This window comes from Macadamia integrifolia, unplaced genomic scaffold, assembly GCF_013358625.1.
Source record: "Macadamia integrifolia cultivar HAES 741 unplaced genomic scaffold, SCU_Mint_v3 scaffold86, whole genome shotgun sequence".
Classification (NCBI taxonomy): domain Eukaryota; kingdom Viridiplantae; phylum Streptophyta; class Magnoliopsida; order Proteales; family Proteaceae; genus Macadamia; species Macadamia integrifolia.
The window spans coordinates 731,775-749,944 of NW_024870559.1; the positions used below are offsets into that span (position 1 = coordinate 731,775).

Genomic DNA, 18,170 nt, shown 5'->3' on the forward strand with positions numbered 1-18,170 from the left:
ACTACAAGAAACGACTAGGACAATGCTCAATGAGTACTCATTGCCTAAGTATTTTTAGGCTGAAGCTGCAAACACAGCATGCTATGTGTTAAATAGAATTATTTTAAGACTTATACTTTCCAAAACTCCCTATGGCTGTATTTTAGTAAACTACCTAAGGTAGATTACTTCAGGGTGTTTGGTTGTTAGTGTTTCATCCTATACACTAAAAACCACCTTGGAAAGTTTGATGCTAAATATGATGAAGGAATATTCTTAGGATATTCTGTCAACAGTAGAGCATATAAGGTCCTCAATAAAAAGTTATTAATGGTTGAAGAATCCATGAATGTTAGATTTGATGAATCACTGCAATGACTTGAATAAATCTCTTGTTGATGACGATGATGCTACTCTTGATGAGATAAAGAACAAAATGAATGATATTTCATTTGAAGAACCTAAAGAAAAAGAAGAAGAAAAGAGTGCTGAAAAAGTAGAAACACTACCTAAGGAAGTAATTCCCCATAAGAATTATCCCTTAGAGAATATAATAGGAGATCTAGATGAAGGAATCCAAACTAGAACTAAATCTCGTGAGATATGCAACCATACTGCATTTATCTCAAAGATTGAACCTAAGGACATTGAAGAAGCATTGAAAGACGATGACTGGATTGTTGCAATGCAAGAAGAGCTTCACCAGTTTGAAAGAAACAAGGTTTGGGAACACGTCCCAAAACCTGATCACCACACCATTATTAGTGCCAAGTGGGTGTTTCAAAACAAACTGGATGAAGATGGGAACATAGTGAGGAACAAGGCCAGATTAGTAGCTAAAGGTTATAATCAACAAGAAGGAATAGATTATGATGCAACCTATGCACCTATAGCAAGGCTTGAATCCATAAGAATGCTACTTGCTTTTGCATACCATAAGAATTTTAAACTGTATCAAATGGATGTAAAAAGTGCCTTCTTGAATAGTTACAATCAAAAAGAGGTGTATGTAGCTCAACCCCCTAGTTTTGAGAATCAAAAGTTTCCAAACCACGTTTTTAGACTTGAGAAAGCCCTCTATGGACTCAAATAAGCTCCTAAAGCTTGGTATGAGAGATTGAGTACTTTCTTAATAGAAAGTGGCTTCTCAAGGGGGAGGATTAAACCACCCTGTTTGTGAAGAACAAGAAAAGAGACATACTCATTGTTCAGATTTATGTAAATGATATCATCTTTGGCTCAACCAATGAGAACATGTGTACTTAGTACGAAGATGAGCAATGAATTTGAAATGAGTATGATGGGAGAACTGAATTTCTTCCTTGGGCTTCAGATTAAACAAACTGATAATAGTGTTTTTATAAACCAAATTAAGTACCCAAGGAGCTTCTAAAAAAATTTGACATTAATAGTAAAAAATCTTTAGACATTCAGATGAGGTCATCCTTGAAACTCACCAAGGATGATAGTATTTTTGAGGATGTTACTAGATATAGAGGTATGATTGGAAGTCTTCTATATTTAACAGCAAGTAGACCGGACATCATGTACAGCGTATGTGCATGTGCTCGATTTCAAGCCGATCCTAAAAAATTACACATCGCTGCACTTAAAAGAATTTTTAAATATTTGAAAAGCACGTGTGATGTAGGATTATAGTATCCCAAAAACCAACCTTTTGACTTAGTCAGTTTCTCAGATGCTGACTTTGCAGGCTGCCATATTGACAGAAAAAGTACCAACGGTACTTATCATTTTCTTGGCTCTTGCCTTGTTTTTTGGTTTAGCAAGAAGCAAAACTCCATTGCTTTATCCACTACCGAAGCCAAATATGTCGCGGCTGGTAAGTGTTGTGCCCAAATCCTTTGGATGAAGCAAACACTTCAAGACCTTGGAGTGAAGTTCGAATCATGTCAAATTATATGCGATAACACCAGTGCCATTAACTTGAGTAAAAACTCTATCTTGCACTCAAGGGCAAAGCACATAGACATTCAACATCACTTTCTGCGAGATACCATTCAGAATGGCAATGTTACCCTTGAGTACATCAAAACCGAGAAAAAACTCACAGCCATCTTCACTAAACCTCTAGGTGAAGAAAGGTTTTTCTCCTTAAGGAAGAAGGTTTTGCTCCTTAAGGAAGGAGCTTGCGATTTGCAACCCATTTGGGTGAAGAGGAAACCCCTTCTCATTTCTGTTTAAACCCTGAGAGAAATCGGACCAAAACCCCGTCCAAAACTGGGTTTTCTGGGCATTTTCTAGCAATTTCTACAAATGCCGATCGACCGCCACTGGAGCCGGTCGACTGTGACTAGCCAAATGGTTGGCTGGTCAACCGCCCCAGCAGCCGATCGACCGCCGCCGCCGGAAAACTCGACATGGGCATTTTAAAAACACAATTTTTTTGTTTCTTTTCTTTATTCTAAGAAACCCAAAACCCCTAGACACCTATTTCGACCCTTCCTCTCCCAAAACCCTAACCTAAACTCTTCCTAAAACCTAGATATTCAAGATCTCTCACCTTCTTCCCCAAAATCCTTGATTTTCTTCACTCTCTTGACTCTTCCTCTTCATGGCCTCTCAACGTCCTCCCAATGCAAGGAAAGCTCCGGCTAACAGAGGGAAAAGGAAGACTACAAGCTCTTCCAAGGATGATTTGTGGTTTGCATCGGTTGCTGGTGAGTGTTGGGATCTATACATACCTCACCAAGTTGAGCAAGGTAGAACCATCAATACTGACTCTCTCACCAGGTATGTAATCAAAGACCATTTTTATGCTTTGGGTTGGGGGAATATCCTCAAATTTGAGACCAAATGCTACCCTAATCTGGTCAAGATGTTCTATTGTAACCTCACCATGTCTGGTGAAGAGGAATCCCTCCATCTTCGCTCCTATATGAAGGGAGTCCATGTAGAGTTATTCTGGACATCTCTGTGGAAGGACCCCTGAAATTCTACCTTCCAAAGACATACATTGAGCAATTCATGGATATTGACATTGTTTATTCAAGCATTATGAAGGATTATGCCAATACCCACAAGATAAAGGCAAAGGAACTTACTAACCTGGGGAGGATTGTGAACATCATCTCCTACAACATCCTGCCCAAAGGAGGTCACAGGGATGAGATTTCCCCCTTCTATGCTTATAATACCTACTGTGCTTGTGAAACAATGAGTGTAAATCTTCCTTACATCATCTTAATGAATATGGTTGCATGTGGGGATAAGCTCCAAAAGGGAAATCTCCCTTATGGAAGGCTAATCTGTCGGCTGCTAGAAGAATTTGATGTGGACTTCTCATATGAAGTATTTGAACCCATTCCTCAAGAGATAGATCTCATAACCATCCGTAAGATGAGTCTCATCCCGAAGAAAGGAACAGCTTCAAGTGGCACAGCTGCTCGACCACGTCAGCCAGAAGGACAGGGGAGTGGAGCCTCGACTGCCTTTGCGACAGTTGCTAACCTTGAGAAGCTTGGCAACAAGATCTTCGCTCAATTGGAGAAAATGGAGAAAAAGCAGGACGCCATCCTAAAGATCCTCAAAGACGAAGATGAAGATGAAGATGAGAATGGATGAGATGTGTTTTAGGACCGTTATGTTTAAAACTATGTTTTTTTTTTCTCTATGTTTGAGCTGGAACTCATTTTAACTTTTCTGTGTGGAATCCTATGTGCTGAACTTGCTTTTGCTATCAATACTTATTTTAATATTTAAATGTGTATTGTGTTTATATCATAGTTGTCATGGTGCCAAGGCGAACCAAGGTGGTGGAGAGTTGTCTAAGCACTTAGGCAAGAAGGCGCACGCCTTAAGGCGAACAAGGCGACCGATTGCTATTTTTTATTTTCTCTATTTTTTAACATTATTTAGTAAGCTATATATACCTTGTATCATAAAAAATCAAGATTAAGCAACATCAAGTCATTAAAAATCAACATTTAGCCATATTAAATCATAAAAAATTAACATTAAGTCATATTAAGTTATAAAAAATCAAAATTTAGAGAAATGCTTTGGTTTTATAATAAGTTTGACTAGTCAAATGATATTATTTTTACATGAGACTTTTTGTATCAATTATAATATAAAACCAGCTTTCCAACAAGTCTAAGATTACTTAAATCTAAGTTGTAATGGTAAAGTTATGCTCCGGTCAAACTTATTTTTAAGTGCGCGAATGCTGTTAAAATCGCCTGAATGAAAATAATTTTATGGATATTAAAACAAAATATTATTTTACCGGAATTTTGGTTTTTAGCAATGTTTTAACATGATAGAATTTATAAAATTTTCATAATTGAGAAAAACTCCAGCATTTAAAAGTTGAAAATCGCCCCTATAACCAAAATCCAATTTTTCTTCTTAGACTGGGGGGGTTGACTTTTTATCCTTTTGGAATTTGATTTTTAAACTATTTTTTATTAGATTCAAATAGGGGGTATTTGCTTATTTATGAATAATATTTACTTAAATGATATTTGGCATAAATAAGTGTCAAAACACAAGGCGACATGCAGTGTAATAAGGCGACCGTCGCCTAGGCCCCAGGCAAACCGCCTGGACGCCTAATCGTCGCCTAGGCGACGCCTTGACAACTATGGTTTATATATATGCCTCTTGGATACTGAATATCTTATCTTTTTAAACCTAGCAAATATTCAGGGGCAGCATCTTACTTTCTTAAATGCTGCACACGTGTCTATGTTTTATACACATGTTCACCTTTTTGTTGTTGACAAAAGGGGGAGAAAGTATTGCTTATGTGGAAGTCTTTTCTTTCTTATGATGTGATTATCTGCATTTTAAATTTTAAATAGAGAAAATTACAATGCCACCCCCTGAACTTTGGTCTTTATTCAATGCCACCCCCTGTACTTTTTGAAATACCAAAGACACCCCCTAATAATTTAAAAATTATCAAATCAGCCCCTGCCGTTAGCCATCTCTGTTAAGTGATGGAAGGTCTATTATTTTTTTTTTAAATGTCCAAAACACCCCCACCTAAGGTGAGTTGACCATCTTACCCTTGCCCCTTTCTCCTCCTAAAACTCATAAACATATGGATGGTTCACAAAACCCCATCGCCATCGCCAAAACCTGCAACTATCCCATTCTTCAGCTTTCGGCGTACGATGGTGTGCACCCAGCCCAGACCACCGTTTAGGGATGTGTCAGCTGGATCTTCTTAGTATTTGCCAGAAGGCAAGGAGAGATTAGAACAGCCGAAGTCGGTGCGATCGTAGATGATGACACGATCATTGTTGAGCAATTGCATGTGCATCGCTGATTACCCAATGCTTCTCTGTAGTAATTCCCATTGGCCTCCTCCTGGAGCTGATTGGGTCTGGGAATTGAGAATAAGAAAGAAGAAATAGAAGCAGAGAATGGGAGCTGTAGCCATTATCAAAGCCTGCTTCTTGCTCCTCTGTTCTGCTCTGTTACCCCAATTTAAATCAGGTTAAAGGGGAAGGAGTTGGAGTTAATAAATTTATACACTCGTGCACGAAAACGAGGTTGGAGATGGAGGCTGCGGTTGTCGATTCCTATCCTTTCTGGGTTTCTTTCTCTTTCTAGCTCTCTAGCTCTTTCTCTCTCCCTCTGTACTTTATTCTGCTCGACTGGGTTTCTAACTTTCTGTCCTTTCTGGTTTTTATTTTTTTTTTCTTTATATAACTCTATTATGATCATGTGATTATGTATTGTACTATTACCTTAATTGTCTTTCTATTTTGCAGGAAAAGAACAAAGATTTCATTAAATCAAACCTTACTTAACGAAGAAGAGAAGAAGGGAAAGATTTTATTTATGGGTTCTTATTAATATTCTTGTAAAATGGAAATGGAAGGTGGTCACCTGGTGTAATTGTTCTTTGTGAGGAATGAAAGATAGACAACTGTAAAGGGCCTCTGGTCACTTGTGTTTCTGTAATTTACTTACTACCAAAAGAGAACTGCTAACTTGAGTTCAATAATCAAATTCCAGAATTCTAAACTTGGAAGGGACGATCACAGAGAATATATCATTCCCAGGTTTGGTGTTTTTCTTATAATTCTGACAAGATCTCTTCTAAAAGCAGCTTCTCAATTTGTTTTCCTCCTTTTCTGATAATGAAACCTCTTCTGTCTAATCTTTCTGATTCGTTTCTCTGTGCTTTACATCTCTTCTTTTCTTAGGATTTCCTTCAAAAGAATCCCTTCTGTCTTATATTAGGATTATGCATCCATGCTGCACTGATCTCCAAAGAGACCCAATAAAGCCACAAACTCTTATATATTCAAATGGAAAAATTCCCACACCGGTGGATGGTGGTCTGGGCTGGGTGCACACTATCATACGCCGGATGCTGAAGAAGGGGATAGTTGTAGGTTTTGGAGATGGCGATGGCGATGGCGATGGCAATGGAGGTTTTGTGAACCACCCATATGTTTATGAGTTTTACAAGAAGGAGAAAGGGGGGGGGGCAAGGGTAAGATGGTCAACTCACCTTAGGTGGGGGTGTTTTGGGCATTTTAAAAAAACACTGACAGACCTTCCATCACTTAACAAAGATGGCTAACGGCAGGGACTGATTTGAAATTTTTTTAATTATTAGGGGATGTCTTTGGTATTTCGAAAAGTACAGGGGGTGGCATTGAATAAAGAACAAATATCAGGGGGTGACATTGTAATTTTCTCTTTTAAATATTTTACTGTCATTTCTTATGTTTGTGTGTCATCACCAAAAAAGGGGAGATTGTTGGGAATATGCCCACACTCGTACAAGTGTTTTGGTAATAACAAACAAACAAGTAGCTTTAACTATGATTGTTAAGTATTGTCTAGCTACGCATATGTTGGATACTCCAAGTCAAGACTCAAAGACCAAGACATGGAGACACAATCAAGAAGCATAGAAGATGGAATGCTAAGAGTGGAACGTCAAGCGATGATGAAAGACTCCAAGAATCATATCAAGATGAAGACACTAGGATAGTCTAGTATACTCTTTGTAAATTTTACACTCTATATGCATATGTGCACGCACACCATGCATTACATATCATCATACTAGAATGACCTTAGGACATCCCTTGACCAAGCGTGGAAGTCCATAAGTGGTGTAGAACATATTAAGAAATATATGTACTAGTGATATTCGGTGAAAAACACAATAACCAGACTCAACGGCATTTTTGGCAACCTCAGAGTTAGTATCAGGAGATGGACCCTTCATGAAAGTTGTAGGAAATTGAGTCACGATTCCAACGCAACTTGAATCAGGTCAATCCGAAGTCAGACTGAAAATTTATGGCCGAATTACTGGCGACTGGTCAGTATGATAGTTGTCTGTCAAATTTCAGACAGAACTGTAGGCAGTCGACCGGCTGGAAGCCCCGGTCAACCGGAACTGTCCGAGGCCATAGCCGGTCGATCGGCACATGCCTGGAGCAACTCCAGGGGCTAGTTTCGAACTCCAACAGCTTTTTCTTGTCGATCGGCTATCATTTTGACTGGTGGACCCAGAATATGACCGTTAGAGCCTGATTTGCTGCCTAAAATGATCACCTAAGCTCACCTATAAATACCTATGATACTCTTAATTAAAGATTAACAATTCCTAAGCATAAGAGCACATTCTAAAGAGATTTAAGAGTCAATAGCCTTCTACTAGCGTCTTGATCTTCGCAATATTATATAGAAGAGCTCAAGTCTCCGTCAAAAGTCTTCCATTCTCATTGTGCAAGTCAAAGCTAAAGAGAAGACTTATAAGGTGCATCATTTCATTTCATATTCATCATTTGCACCGCACCAGAGGTAACCCTCTTATTCCACTATCTACTTTATTGTTTTACATTAATTCCTCGATTGTACCTAGGATTTGTGTAAGGATCCTCCTATCCTTAAAAGAGTAAGGTGTCTCTCTACCTTAAAGGAGATTGTAAAGGTGTCTCTCTGCCTGTAAAAGAGATTTGTAAGGATACTCTTATCCGTAAAAAGATTGTAAAAGTTTCTTCCCTACCTACTGTATTGAAAGGGAAAGCTAGTGGAATACCTTACAAGAGGATTTTGTAGGGACTGGGCTAGACTCAGGATGAGTCGAATCACTATAATTCTCAGTGTTGTGTGATTATGCTTGTTCTATCTTATGCCGCATTTCTCATTTACAATCACGCTTGGGACATTATTTTGAAAAGAATTAAAATTCCACTAGTATAACCTATTCACCCCCCTCTAGGTTATTTCAACTTAGTTTTGGTGGTTGTATTTTGATTTGATATTTGTTTAGGCTCTTGGGTTGTTTTACTTTGAGTTGGCTTCTCCTTGTTGGCTTAAACCTTCTCCTCCCCTTCTTTTTTCCCTGTATATTCTTCCTATTCGCTTGATAATGAATTATTTATTCATCCCAAAAAGAAAAAAAAAACATAACCAATATCCGAACAGATAAAAAGTTAGATGCTATGAAACATAGGTGAAATTCTAGTGTTCATGGTTTGAAATGGCGGACATTTTGCGCCAATTTCAGAGAAATGTTTCATTTTGGAGCCAAAACCAAAACAAAATGAAGTCCATTTAGTAAGACTTCTAAATTTCACCAAAATGTTTTGGCAAAATTACAGAAACCCAACAGTGATATATATAGGGGAAAAGAACCCTATCCCACTGGCGCAAGAAACGCCTAGAGACAGGGAACGCAAAAAGACAATGCTGCCCCTCGCCCCCAGGGCGCTGAAGAAAAGCACCCTCTCATACAGTGTTCTTTCACCCACATATATACCCCCAATTTCGACAAAATGCCTCAAAATTTCAACACTCATTTTTCCTGTTAAACCTTTGATTTTATGTTGGATCAAGGTTTAGTGTCATTTCTAGAGCATCTACTGTTAGGGATATGTCCACACTCCAAAATATTCCCATTAGAATAAGTGTGCCGCAGGGGCACATTGGGGCTTCCCCCCCTGCACCAACCCTAGTTAGAGTGGGGGTGGCTGGATGGGGGTTATTCTTGTGATTATGTTTTATTTTCTGATTTGTACTCCTATCATGACTATCATGATTCTATATTCTAAATAGAGTACTTGTGTGATCAGTACAAGATACGCAAGCATTCTCCCATTCATCTTGTTAACATGGTATCAAAGCCTAATTTCTGATCTAGGTTTTCAGTTTTCAGCCGCTTCTTCTTGCTCCTTCACGAATCGCATACCTCCATCACCTTTGTTAACCTCCATCCTCTCCTACCTTTGTCCCATTAACCTACCATAGGACAACACTAATGAGGTAATTCCTACGAATCCAGTGGCTGTCCTATACCCTACCTCATGAACCAAAACCCAAAACCCTTGCAAGAAAATTAGGGTTCTTCACCCTCTACGATTTTTTATTCTTCTATTTTTAGAGAGTGTGGTTTCTTCCTCTTTAAAGAACACACCTCTACCTCTTCAAGATCAAGTACAGGTACCTAGAAGGACTCATCATCACTTGCAAAATTGAATATCTACACTATTGATTTTTACTAAACCTTAACTAAAACAATTTATGGGACTCCCTCCTCAGAACAGGCTGAATTTTTTAGGAGATCATCATCACCATTGCAAAGAAAATCAACCAAACTTGTGGTCCCATCTACCAAGTCTCTCTATAATCTCCCCTCTTCTTTGATAATTAGAGTTTTCTCCCAGACCCTAATTTTCCTATCTCAATAGTTCTTCGTCAAAATCTGATATTATTTGCAGGAGTGCCTCTAGACTGTGTTTGTGACGGTTGTGCATACAGTGCAACTTGAGGATGATGTTGTTTATGGCTTTTTGGATATTTTGTATATTCTGAATGTAATTATCATTATATATATATATATATATATATGTCTTAGGTTACTTGAACGGAATAATTTTGTGTATATAAGCTAGCACCTAGAATCACCAGTTTACGTTTACTTGTATATTTATAAATTACCTCACCACTGTCTATTTGGAAATCATTGTATGTAATTGTGACGTCAAGGTACTGCATAATAGATCCTGGAAGGTTAATTAGGATTTTGGTAGGCATCCTAGTCACATTTTGGAACCCTGGTAAAGGTGGGGTGTGACACGTCTTTTGATCTCCTTATTGCTATCTGTATAAGAAGTAGGACCTGTACTCAACATCCTAATTCCAATGTTATGTTTTACGACTCCCTATCTCCTTCCTACCATGTATGAAGAAATGAGGGCTCTTAGAAAGAATGACACGTGGGAGTTGATATCTCTTCCACCTCATAAGAAGGCAATGGGATGCAAACGGGTGTTTATAGTCAAACAAAAGGCCGATGGAACTATGGACAGGTACAAAGCTAATTGGTATCCAGAGGTTTTACTCAAACCTATGGAATTAACAACCAAAAGATGTTCGCACCGGTTGCCAAGATGAACACCGTTAGAGTTATTATCTCATTTGTTGCTAACTTGGGGTGGGATTTGCAACAACTTGATGTAAGAAATGCCTTCCTTCACAAAGAACTTGAGGAAGAACTGTACATGGACATCCCTCCAGATTATTCACGCAAAGAGACTCAGGGGAAGGTATGCAAATTGAAAAAAAAAAAAAAAAAAAAAAAAAAATGTATGGGCTGAAGTAGCCTCCCAGAGCATGGTTTGGTCTCTTTCACAAGGTTATGGTCTCAATGGGATACAAGCAAGGTAATGCCGATCTCCCTTGAGTTAGGAAGAAATCTATTTAGCTCAAATGATGCCCACTTTTGTAGGTAACTAAATGATCCTCTCTTTTTTCAAAGAAAGTATTCACAATGGATAAATCATAAGCTCTGATACACAATACGACATGGAAAAGTCGTTTGAGGTGGGATGGGCATGTGAAACAGAGGCCTTTGGATGTTCCAATACGAAGTGGTGTTTTGGTTTAGATTAAAGTAGATAAAAGAGCCAAAGAATAAGCCTAAAATGACTTTAGGAGAAGTGGTAAGGAAAGACAAGCATAGCTTAGGCAGTAACAAGCACAGCTTTAAATAGAGTTGAATAGAGAAAATGGATCCATGTAGCCGACCCCATTTAGTTGGGATAAAGCTGAGTTGAGTTGAGTTGAGTTGAGTTGATTAGATTCGAGTATAATTGCAACAAGCTTGCAGATATTTCACATCAGATACTGATCACAGAAACCAGCATTGCATCCTTGTAATTGAGAGAATCTACTGCAGCATAAATCTTAATAATCACATGAGGTATGACATGTCATATGCAGTGCACAACTAGACACATGTCTACATCATTATGCATACCAAGTAAGCCAAAATTAAAAGATGGATCATTTTACTTACAATGAAAGGAATAAATGCTATCCAAAAATATGTATGCCAACCTGCAAAAAATAATAATGAATACAACAGCCTTTAATATTTACAATCTTCAGCCAACCAGTTAAGAACAGATACAATGGGTATTGAATAGGACCAATAGAAGTTACATTGTAAATCAAAATACAACTTGTTCTACTTAATATTTTGTTGACACACATCAGGCTTCATCAAAAAAAATGGTTGAACCTGTAAAAACTCTCTTGTTACAATAATTTATCGAAAAAATTAAAAAGAAACTTCCGTTCAATGTTCTTTCCTACTGAAGTGATAGATGTCACAGTGAAATTGGTTGTCAGAATGTTTGAAGCAGAAACACCTCTTTGGACCAGGTTGAACCTGTTTCCGAACCCAGATCAAGACCCGGGTCCAATCTTGGGTTTTGGTCTACTAAGATATTAGTACAACAACAACAACAATAACAAAGCCTTATCCCAACTTAATGGGGTCGGCTACATGGATCCAAGCAAAGCCAAGGAAAAAAAAAAGTAGGGGTTAAAGGAAACAAATTAGTGATAACACTAACGAAGTAGAACACAGCTAAAGCGGGTCCACTACCTAGATCCTAGCCCTCCAATCTGCTCTATTCGAGACCATATTCGAGAAAAGGCCTAATTTTTGCATGTCTTTCCTCACTACCTATCCTATGGTAATTTGCGGTCTACCTCTAGCTCTTTTGGGTCCTTCTATCTAAATCAGATCAGTCCTCCTTAGCATCTGATGGCCTTCGTTGAACATGAGCATATCACCTCAAACGACATTCTTGAAGCTTATCAAGAATTGGGGCAACCCCAAAATCTGCTCTAATTTGTTCATTCATTACCTTATCCCTCCTATTTTTCCCACACATCCATAGCAACCTTTTTAACACAGCCTATCATCTTGGTCCACATCTTACTGGAGTCTCCCTCACTGTCCCACTTTCCATGTTTAACCACTTTATCAGTAAAAGTATCATGAACGTCTTCTTTTTGTCTCCACCAAATAATCTTAGGGCAAACCGGCTTCCTCGTCTTACAAGTCTGTAAACAAAATTGCATATCCAAGACCACCAATTTATGTTGAGAGGTTAAACTCTCAGCCTGTATAACCTTAACACAACAATCTATCAGACCTTTGGATTAGGAAGAGGTCAATTCGGCTGAAATGGCGTCCACTTCTGTAGGTAATAAGGTGTTCCTCTCTCTTTTCAAAAAAATGTGTTCACAAGGGGTAGGCTCCCGCAAAGTTTAAAACTGAAATCCCCTCCTCGTTCCTCTCATCAATACCATATCCTCCATGTACATCTTCATATCCTCACCGATCCTTTCTAACATGTCCATTGAGATCACCTCCTAAGATAATCTTTTCATCATGGCAAAAGCTTTGCACTAATCCATCCATATCTTCCCAAAATTGTACTTTACACGCTTCATCCAACCTTACTGGGGGAGCATAAGCGCAAATTATGTTGGCAAACTCTTTCTCCAATATCATCTTGATTGCAATGATCCTATCTCCCACTCTCCTCACATCCACCACATCATTATTTAGGTCTTTGTCCAATACAATGCCCACTCCACCTCTATGGCTATGATCTCCCGAGTAACAAAGTTTGAAGTCATCTAAATCCTTAGCTTTCTTACCCTTCCATCTTGTCTCTTGAATTCATGTAATATTAATCCTTCTTCTCCTCATGACATATATCAACTCCATGCATTTGCCCGTTAAGAAGCCAATGTTCCAGGTAGCAAGTCTGACCCTATGCTTGTATACTACATTCGCAACAGGTCAATAAGACATGAAATCAGAAGAAAAGAGAGCTTATAAAACAAAAAAGGATTCATGCAAAAGGTGAATGGCTAGATATGTTAAGTGTCGACTGCCTACCTAACGCACCTCTAGTAAGCCATTAGTAGTCTATTTATTTATTTGGATTTATCTTCTACTCTTTTGTTTTACTTTAAATGGACTAGCTAGTAGTGTTGTTTCATCGTATTCCAGTTTTAGAGTTGGGCTGCATTTGATATTCATCTATTAGAACGTTTTTGGCGTTTTTTCGTTTTATGCGTTTTTTCGTTTTATGGGAAGTTGGGAACACATAAACGGAATCTATCGTTTGGTGTCGGCCATTCGTTTTTTCATTTTAGTGAAATGATCCAGACAAAAATAAAAAGAAAAAAATGGAAATGTTGACACATGGTTAAGGTTAACCATGTTTCATCCATAGAAAACCAAGGAACCAAAAAACATTGCTCAGATTTGGGCATTTTTCTTCTTCTCACAGCATCATATGGTTTTTATTTTTTTTATTTTTGGGTGCAGAAAACCAAGGAACCATGACCATTTCTCGAACTAAGGTCTTCTCACAGCATCCTCGGTGGGTATCTTCAATCCCTCCAACAGATCAAGTAAGGCTTTTGATTTCTAGGGTTTCTTTTTAAAAAGAATGGGTTTAATTTCAGGTTGTGGCTTCATTGTGGCTTGCTTCATAATGTTTAGTGATATCATTGATTTCCGTTTGCATTTATGTTGCCCAGCTATTCTGGAGAGTTGTGGTTTCAAGTTTCTAGTCAGTTCTATCTTTGCTCATCTTTATGTGCAATGGGGCCTTATTCATACTGGCATATGTGGGCTGTGATTGGTTGTAAAGTTAATTTCTCTTTTGCACTTGGGATGTAGGAGTAGGGCACCCTAAGGGTTCGACCATTCTAAGATCATTCTACTATAAGGTAAGGATTAATGTATGCAGAACTCAAGGGGGTATTTTTAGTTCAGGTATGCTGAATCTGTTTCAGTTCTGGATTATATTAAACATGTAGTCAGTAGAAGCGATTTTTTTTTTTGCTTATGGACTGAGAAACTAGCAGAGATATTGGATCTGAGTGTATAGGATTATTGGGAAATGTGGGGAAGGCTAATTTGAAAGGTATGGCTTTGGTAGAAGATGATTTCAATGGAGTTAAGAAGGGTTTACACGTTTTCTCCAACGTCTGAAAATGTAAAACCTGGTTAGGTTAGCTATTTATCTGTAATGGCTATTTAATTACACAAAGCTGGGAACTATTAACCTACAAAGATCTAGAGCAGCAGGTCTCTAAATAACCATCCAAAAGCCGTGGTTTAAAGTATCGGTGAGTAGTACAGTATCAGTATCGATACCCATCGATATGATACCACCAATACTGTGCATGGACTTCTTTAAAATTTTTGAGTATCGATATGTATCATACTGTATTGTACAATACATAATGATACATATAATTACTGGTACTACCAATACTTACCAATACATATCGATACATACAAATCCCCACGAAACTTTGTTTTACTCACTCTATCGGTACGATACGCTACCGATACGTATTGATACACACTTAAAAGGGCCAAAATGCTCCTATTTTCTGCATAACACGATTTTTTCAGCAGAAGAGTTGTTTCTTCTTTGCTTCTATCCTATTTTCTCTCTAACAAATCCCAAAGTCAAGGTGAGGATTCTCGCTATTGCCAAAAAGGGCTATAAATCAAGGATTAAAGTTGAGTGAAGCAAGGATGCAAGCCTCATTTGAATCTGTTCGAGAAAATATCACTTTTTTGAGTGAGTTCTTCATAAACCCCTACTCTTTTTTTTTTCCAAATCCCGCTTATTATCTATGGTTTCTGTTTCTAGAACATGCATTTATGATCTAAAAGTATTATGTGACCATGAATCTAAAGGAAAAACTTGATTTGAACTTAGATTCAAACCTTTTACCAAAAAAAGTGAAGGTTTCAAACTTTTCTAATTTTCTTAGATCTATCGCAAGTTGTTTATCCAAAGTGAATATTTTATATGTTGTATACAAACAATAAATCTACAACTTCTGAAAAAAAAAAATTTGATTTTTCTCAAAAGAATCATATTTTTTATTTTTTATAATTCTGAAAATCAATTAAAATTAGAAAAAATACAAAAAAAAAAAAGTCAAATTATGTCAAATTTTAATAAATGCTCATTCTAGCTTTAGAAAAAAAATGCTCATTCTAGTTTTAAAAAAAAACATATAATTTACCAAATCCAGCACCAAGTTTTGAATCTTTTGATTGAACCACCTTTTAATCATTTTTCTACATTATGACAAATTTTATTTTCAAAAACATAGTAGTTTATTAACTTAATGATTTTAAATTAGTTCAACATGCTTTGGTAACTATTAAAGTGCATCATACACATTGATATTGACATAATTATGTTATGTTTCATTATGTAACTTTTTAGGAAGATGGCACATAAAGGAAGGACAAGGGATATTGGATGGGATATAGCCAAGAAGGTGAGTAATAATAGGTTGTGGAAACATGCAACTACTGTGATACCATCCACCTTGGAGGTGAAATTACCAAACATAAACAACACCTGGCAGGAGGGTTTTTAAATGTTGCCAAGCGTATAAAGTGCCCTAATGAAGTAAGCTAAGCAATGAGGAAGCACTTAAAGGGGAGTAGAGATAAAGCGAAATAAACTATTGAAGAGGATAGGGTGGTTGACAATCTAAGGGATCCTGAGGATTATGTAGGATCCGATATGAAGGCAGAGGATGAAGATCAACAATTTGCATAACCCATGCATGTATCAAGAGAATAAGCAAGAGAAAAAGAACGGAAAGATGAGCAGTTGAGAAAAAGTCAATCTGTAAGACCAGCACGTAGTGGCCCGGTTATTGTTGAGCTAGGTGTTGGCTCCTTTTGTCCTCCAATTGTAGATAAGGGTAAGCGCGAGAATCCTATTGGCCTTAGTAGAGCAGCCAATGTGAAAGGCATGTTTGACAAGTTTACAAAAAGTGGTAAGGGTAAGGAAAAAGGAACCCAGATATTAAAAACATGAGTCATGCACCCTATAAAGAGAAGGATGAAGGCCAACAAAGAATAGAAGAGAGCTTTCAGGTGGTTCTACAGTTCTATGATTCCACCCCACAAAGCCAAAGATCCATATTTAAAAGCCATAGTTAAGGAGATTCAGTCATGTGGGAAAAATGTTAAGCCACCCGCACCTTATGAAATTTTTGGGCCTTACTTGATTGCTATTGTGAAAGAGGTGGATGCGTGTATTGAAGAGTTCAAATATAAGTAATCATTATATGTGATGGGTGGAGTGGACCGACGAAGAAGTTCATCATTAACTTCCTCGTATATTGCGATGGAAAAACATTCTTTCACAAGTCTTTCAACACATCTAAAAATATCAAGGAGGCAATTTATTTGTTCAGATTAATGGATCAAGTTATGGTAGAGATAGGGCCAGAAAATGTTGTCCAGATAGTGAGCGATAATGCTGAAAATTTCAGAAAGGTAGGTACTTGCTTATGTTGAAATACCTCACCCTATATTGGACACCTTGTGCAGCCCACTGTATTGATTTGATGTTCAAAGACATCGGTGAAATGTCCAAAGTGCATAAACTAGTTTCTGATGCCAAGATGATCACCAACTTCACCTTCAATCACACCTTCAACTTCACCAACTCCACTCTGATCTTAGATTTCAGGAGCCCAGGGGGGAAGAGACCAACAGGGATGGAGTTAAGGGAGGAGGGAGGGTGGAAGAAAACAGAGTGGCCAACGGTGGGAGGCTGAGAGGAGGGAGGGGAGCTAGAGGAAGGTACAACAGAATTCTAGGGGCAACTGTCGAGAGGAAGGGAGGGAAGGGGGGTGGAAGAGGAAGGAGAGTCTGGGACTATGGGTGGCCATTGGTTGTCGCCGGCGGGGGGAGAAGGGGGCATGGGGTCAGGGCATTTGTGTTGGTAAATGTTTAATACAATAGGTGGCGTATTAATATTTTAATACCTTTATAGATGAAGTTGTAATGCCCCAAATTTTGGAACCTTATAATAGATATCTCTTTTGTTTTATTTTCTAATCTCACTTAAATATTTAAAGTTAGGCTCTATTTAATGACTTAATGAGTTAGCTTAGTGGTTAGTACCTTGTCTCACTAGAGGTCCTAGGTTCAAATCTTGTTAGTAGTAATTTTATTTAAATGAAATCCTTTTTTTCTTTTTATTTAAAATATTTTTTTGAAGAGAGATAGGTGAGAGGAGACAGAAAAAGAAGGTATAAGAGAGATCCGTAAGACAAAAGGAGAGAGAAAAAGGGAAAATAAGAGAAAGGAGAGAGACATGAGAGAGGAGAGAGATAAATAAAAGGGAAAAAAGAAAGAGTCGTGAGAGAGAGAGAGAGAGAGAGGGAAAGAAAGAGGGAGAAAGTTATGACTGTGAGGGAGTAGGAGAAAGGGGATTGTGAGCTATAAAAGAAGAGGATCGTGAGAAAGGAAGAAAAGAAAAGAAAGAAAGGGAAAGAAAGGGGATCGTAGAAGGGGAAAATTGTGCCTACTTCACTAATTTATTCTGCTTACTTCAGGTACTGATTCTTTCTCCTTTTATTCTTAGTTTCTTGAATAGGTTACACCTTAATTTCAATCGGTTTCTTAGTTTCTAAGGAAGATTCTTGAATGGGTTTTGTTATCCCTAATTCCAAATAGTTGTTGGTTTCTTCTTTTGGGACTCAATATGAGACCCAAACCAAACCTGATTTTATTCATTAATGATCCACTTGGACTTCTCACCCTCAATAATGTTAGGGTTCTTCTAGGGACCCAAATTAAACTAATTGGATCTTTTTCTTGGGACCCAATATGGAACCCAAATGAAACTAAGATCATTACATGGGGTTATTTACTTGGAACCTATTATGGGACCCAAATATTGGGCAAGATAGTAATTAATATAGGGTATTATTAATTTCAAATTGGGACCTCCTGGACACTTGGGACTCAGAGGGTGGAGATAACATTTTTGCAAACAGAGGTAAGTGGACTGTAGTAAGTATACAGCACAGGC

At 37.8% G+C, this 18,170-nt stretch overlaps 1 protein-coding gene across 2 annotated transcripts in view; it reads right to left on the bottom strand.

Moving 5' to 3' along the window:
* LOC122070225 (MLO-like protein 1) overlaps positions 1-18,170 on the bottom strand; it is a 102,764-nt gene that overhangs the window by 9,760 nt on the left and 74,834 nt on the right. For both annotated transcript variants that reach the window (XM_042634351.1, XM_042634350.1), the window contains exon 10: positions 11,282-11,322. In XM_042634351.1, the coding sequence (XP_042490285.1) occupies positions 11,282-11,322 (41 nt within the window). The remainder of the gene's footprint in view (positions 1-11,281; positions 11,323-18,170) is intronic.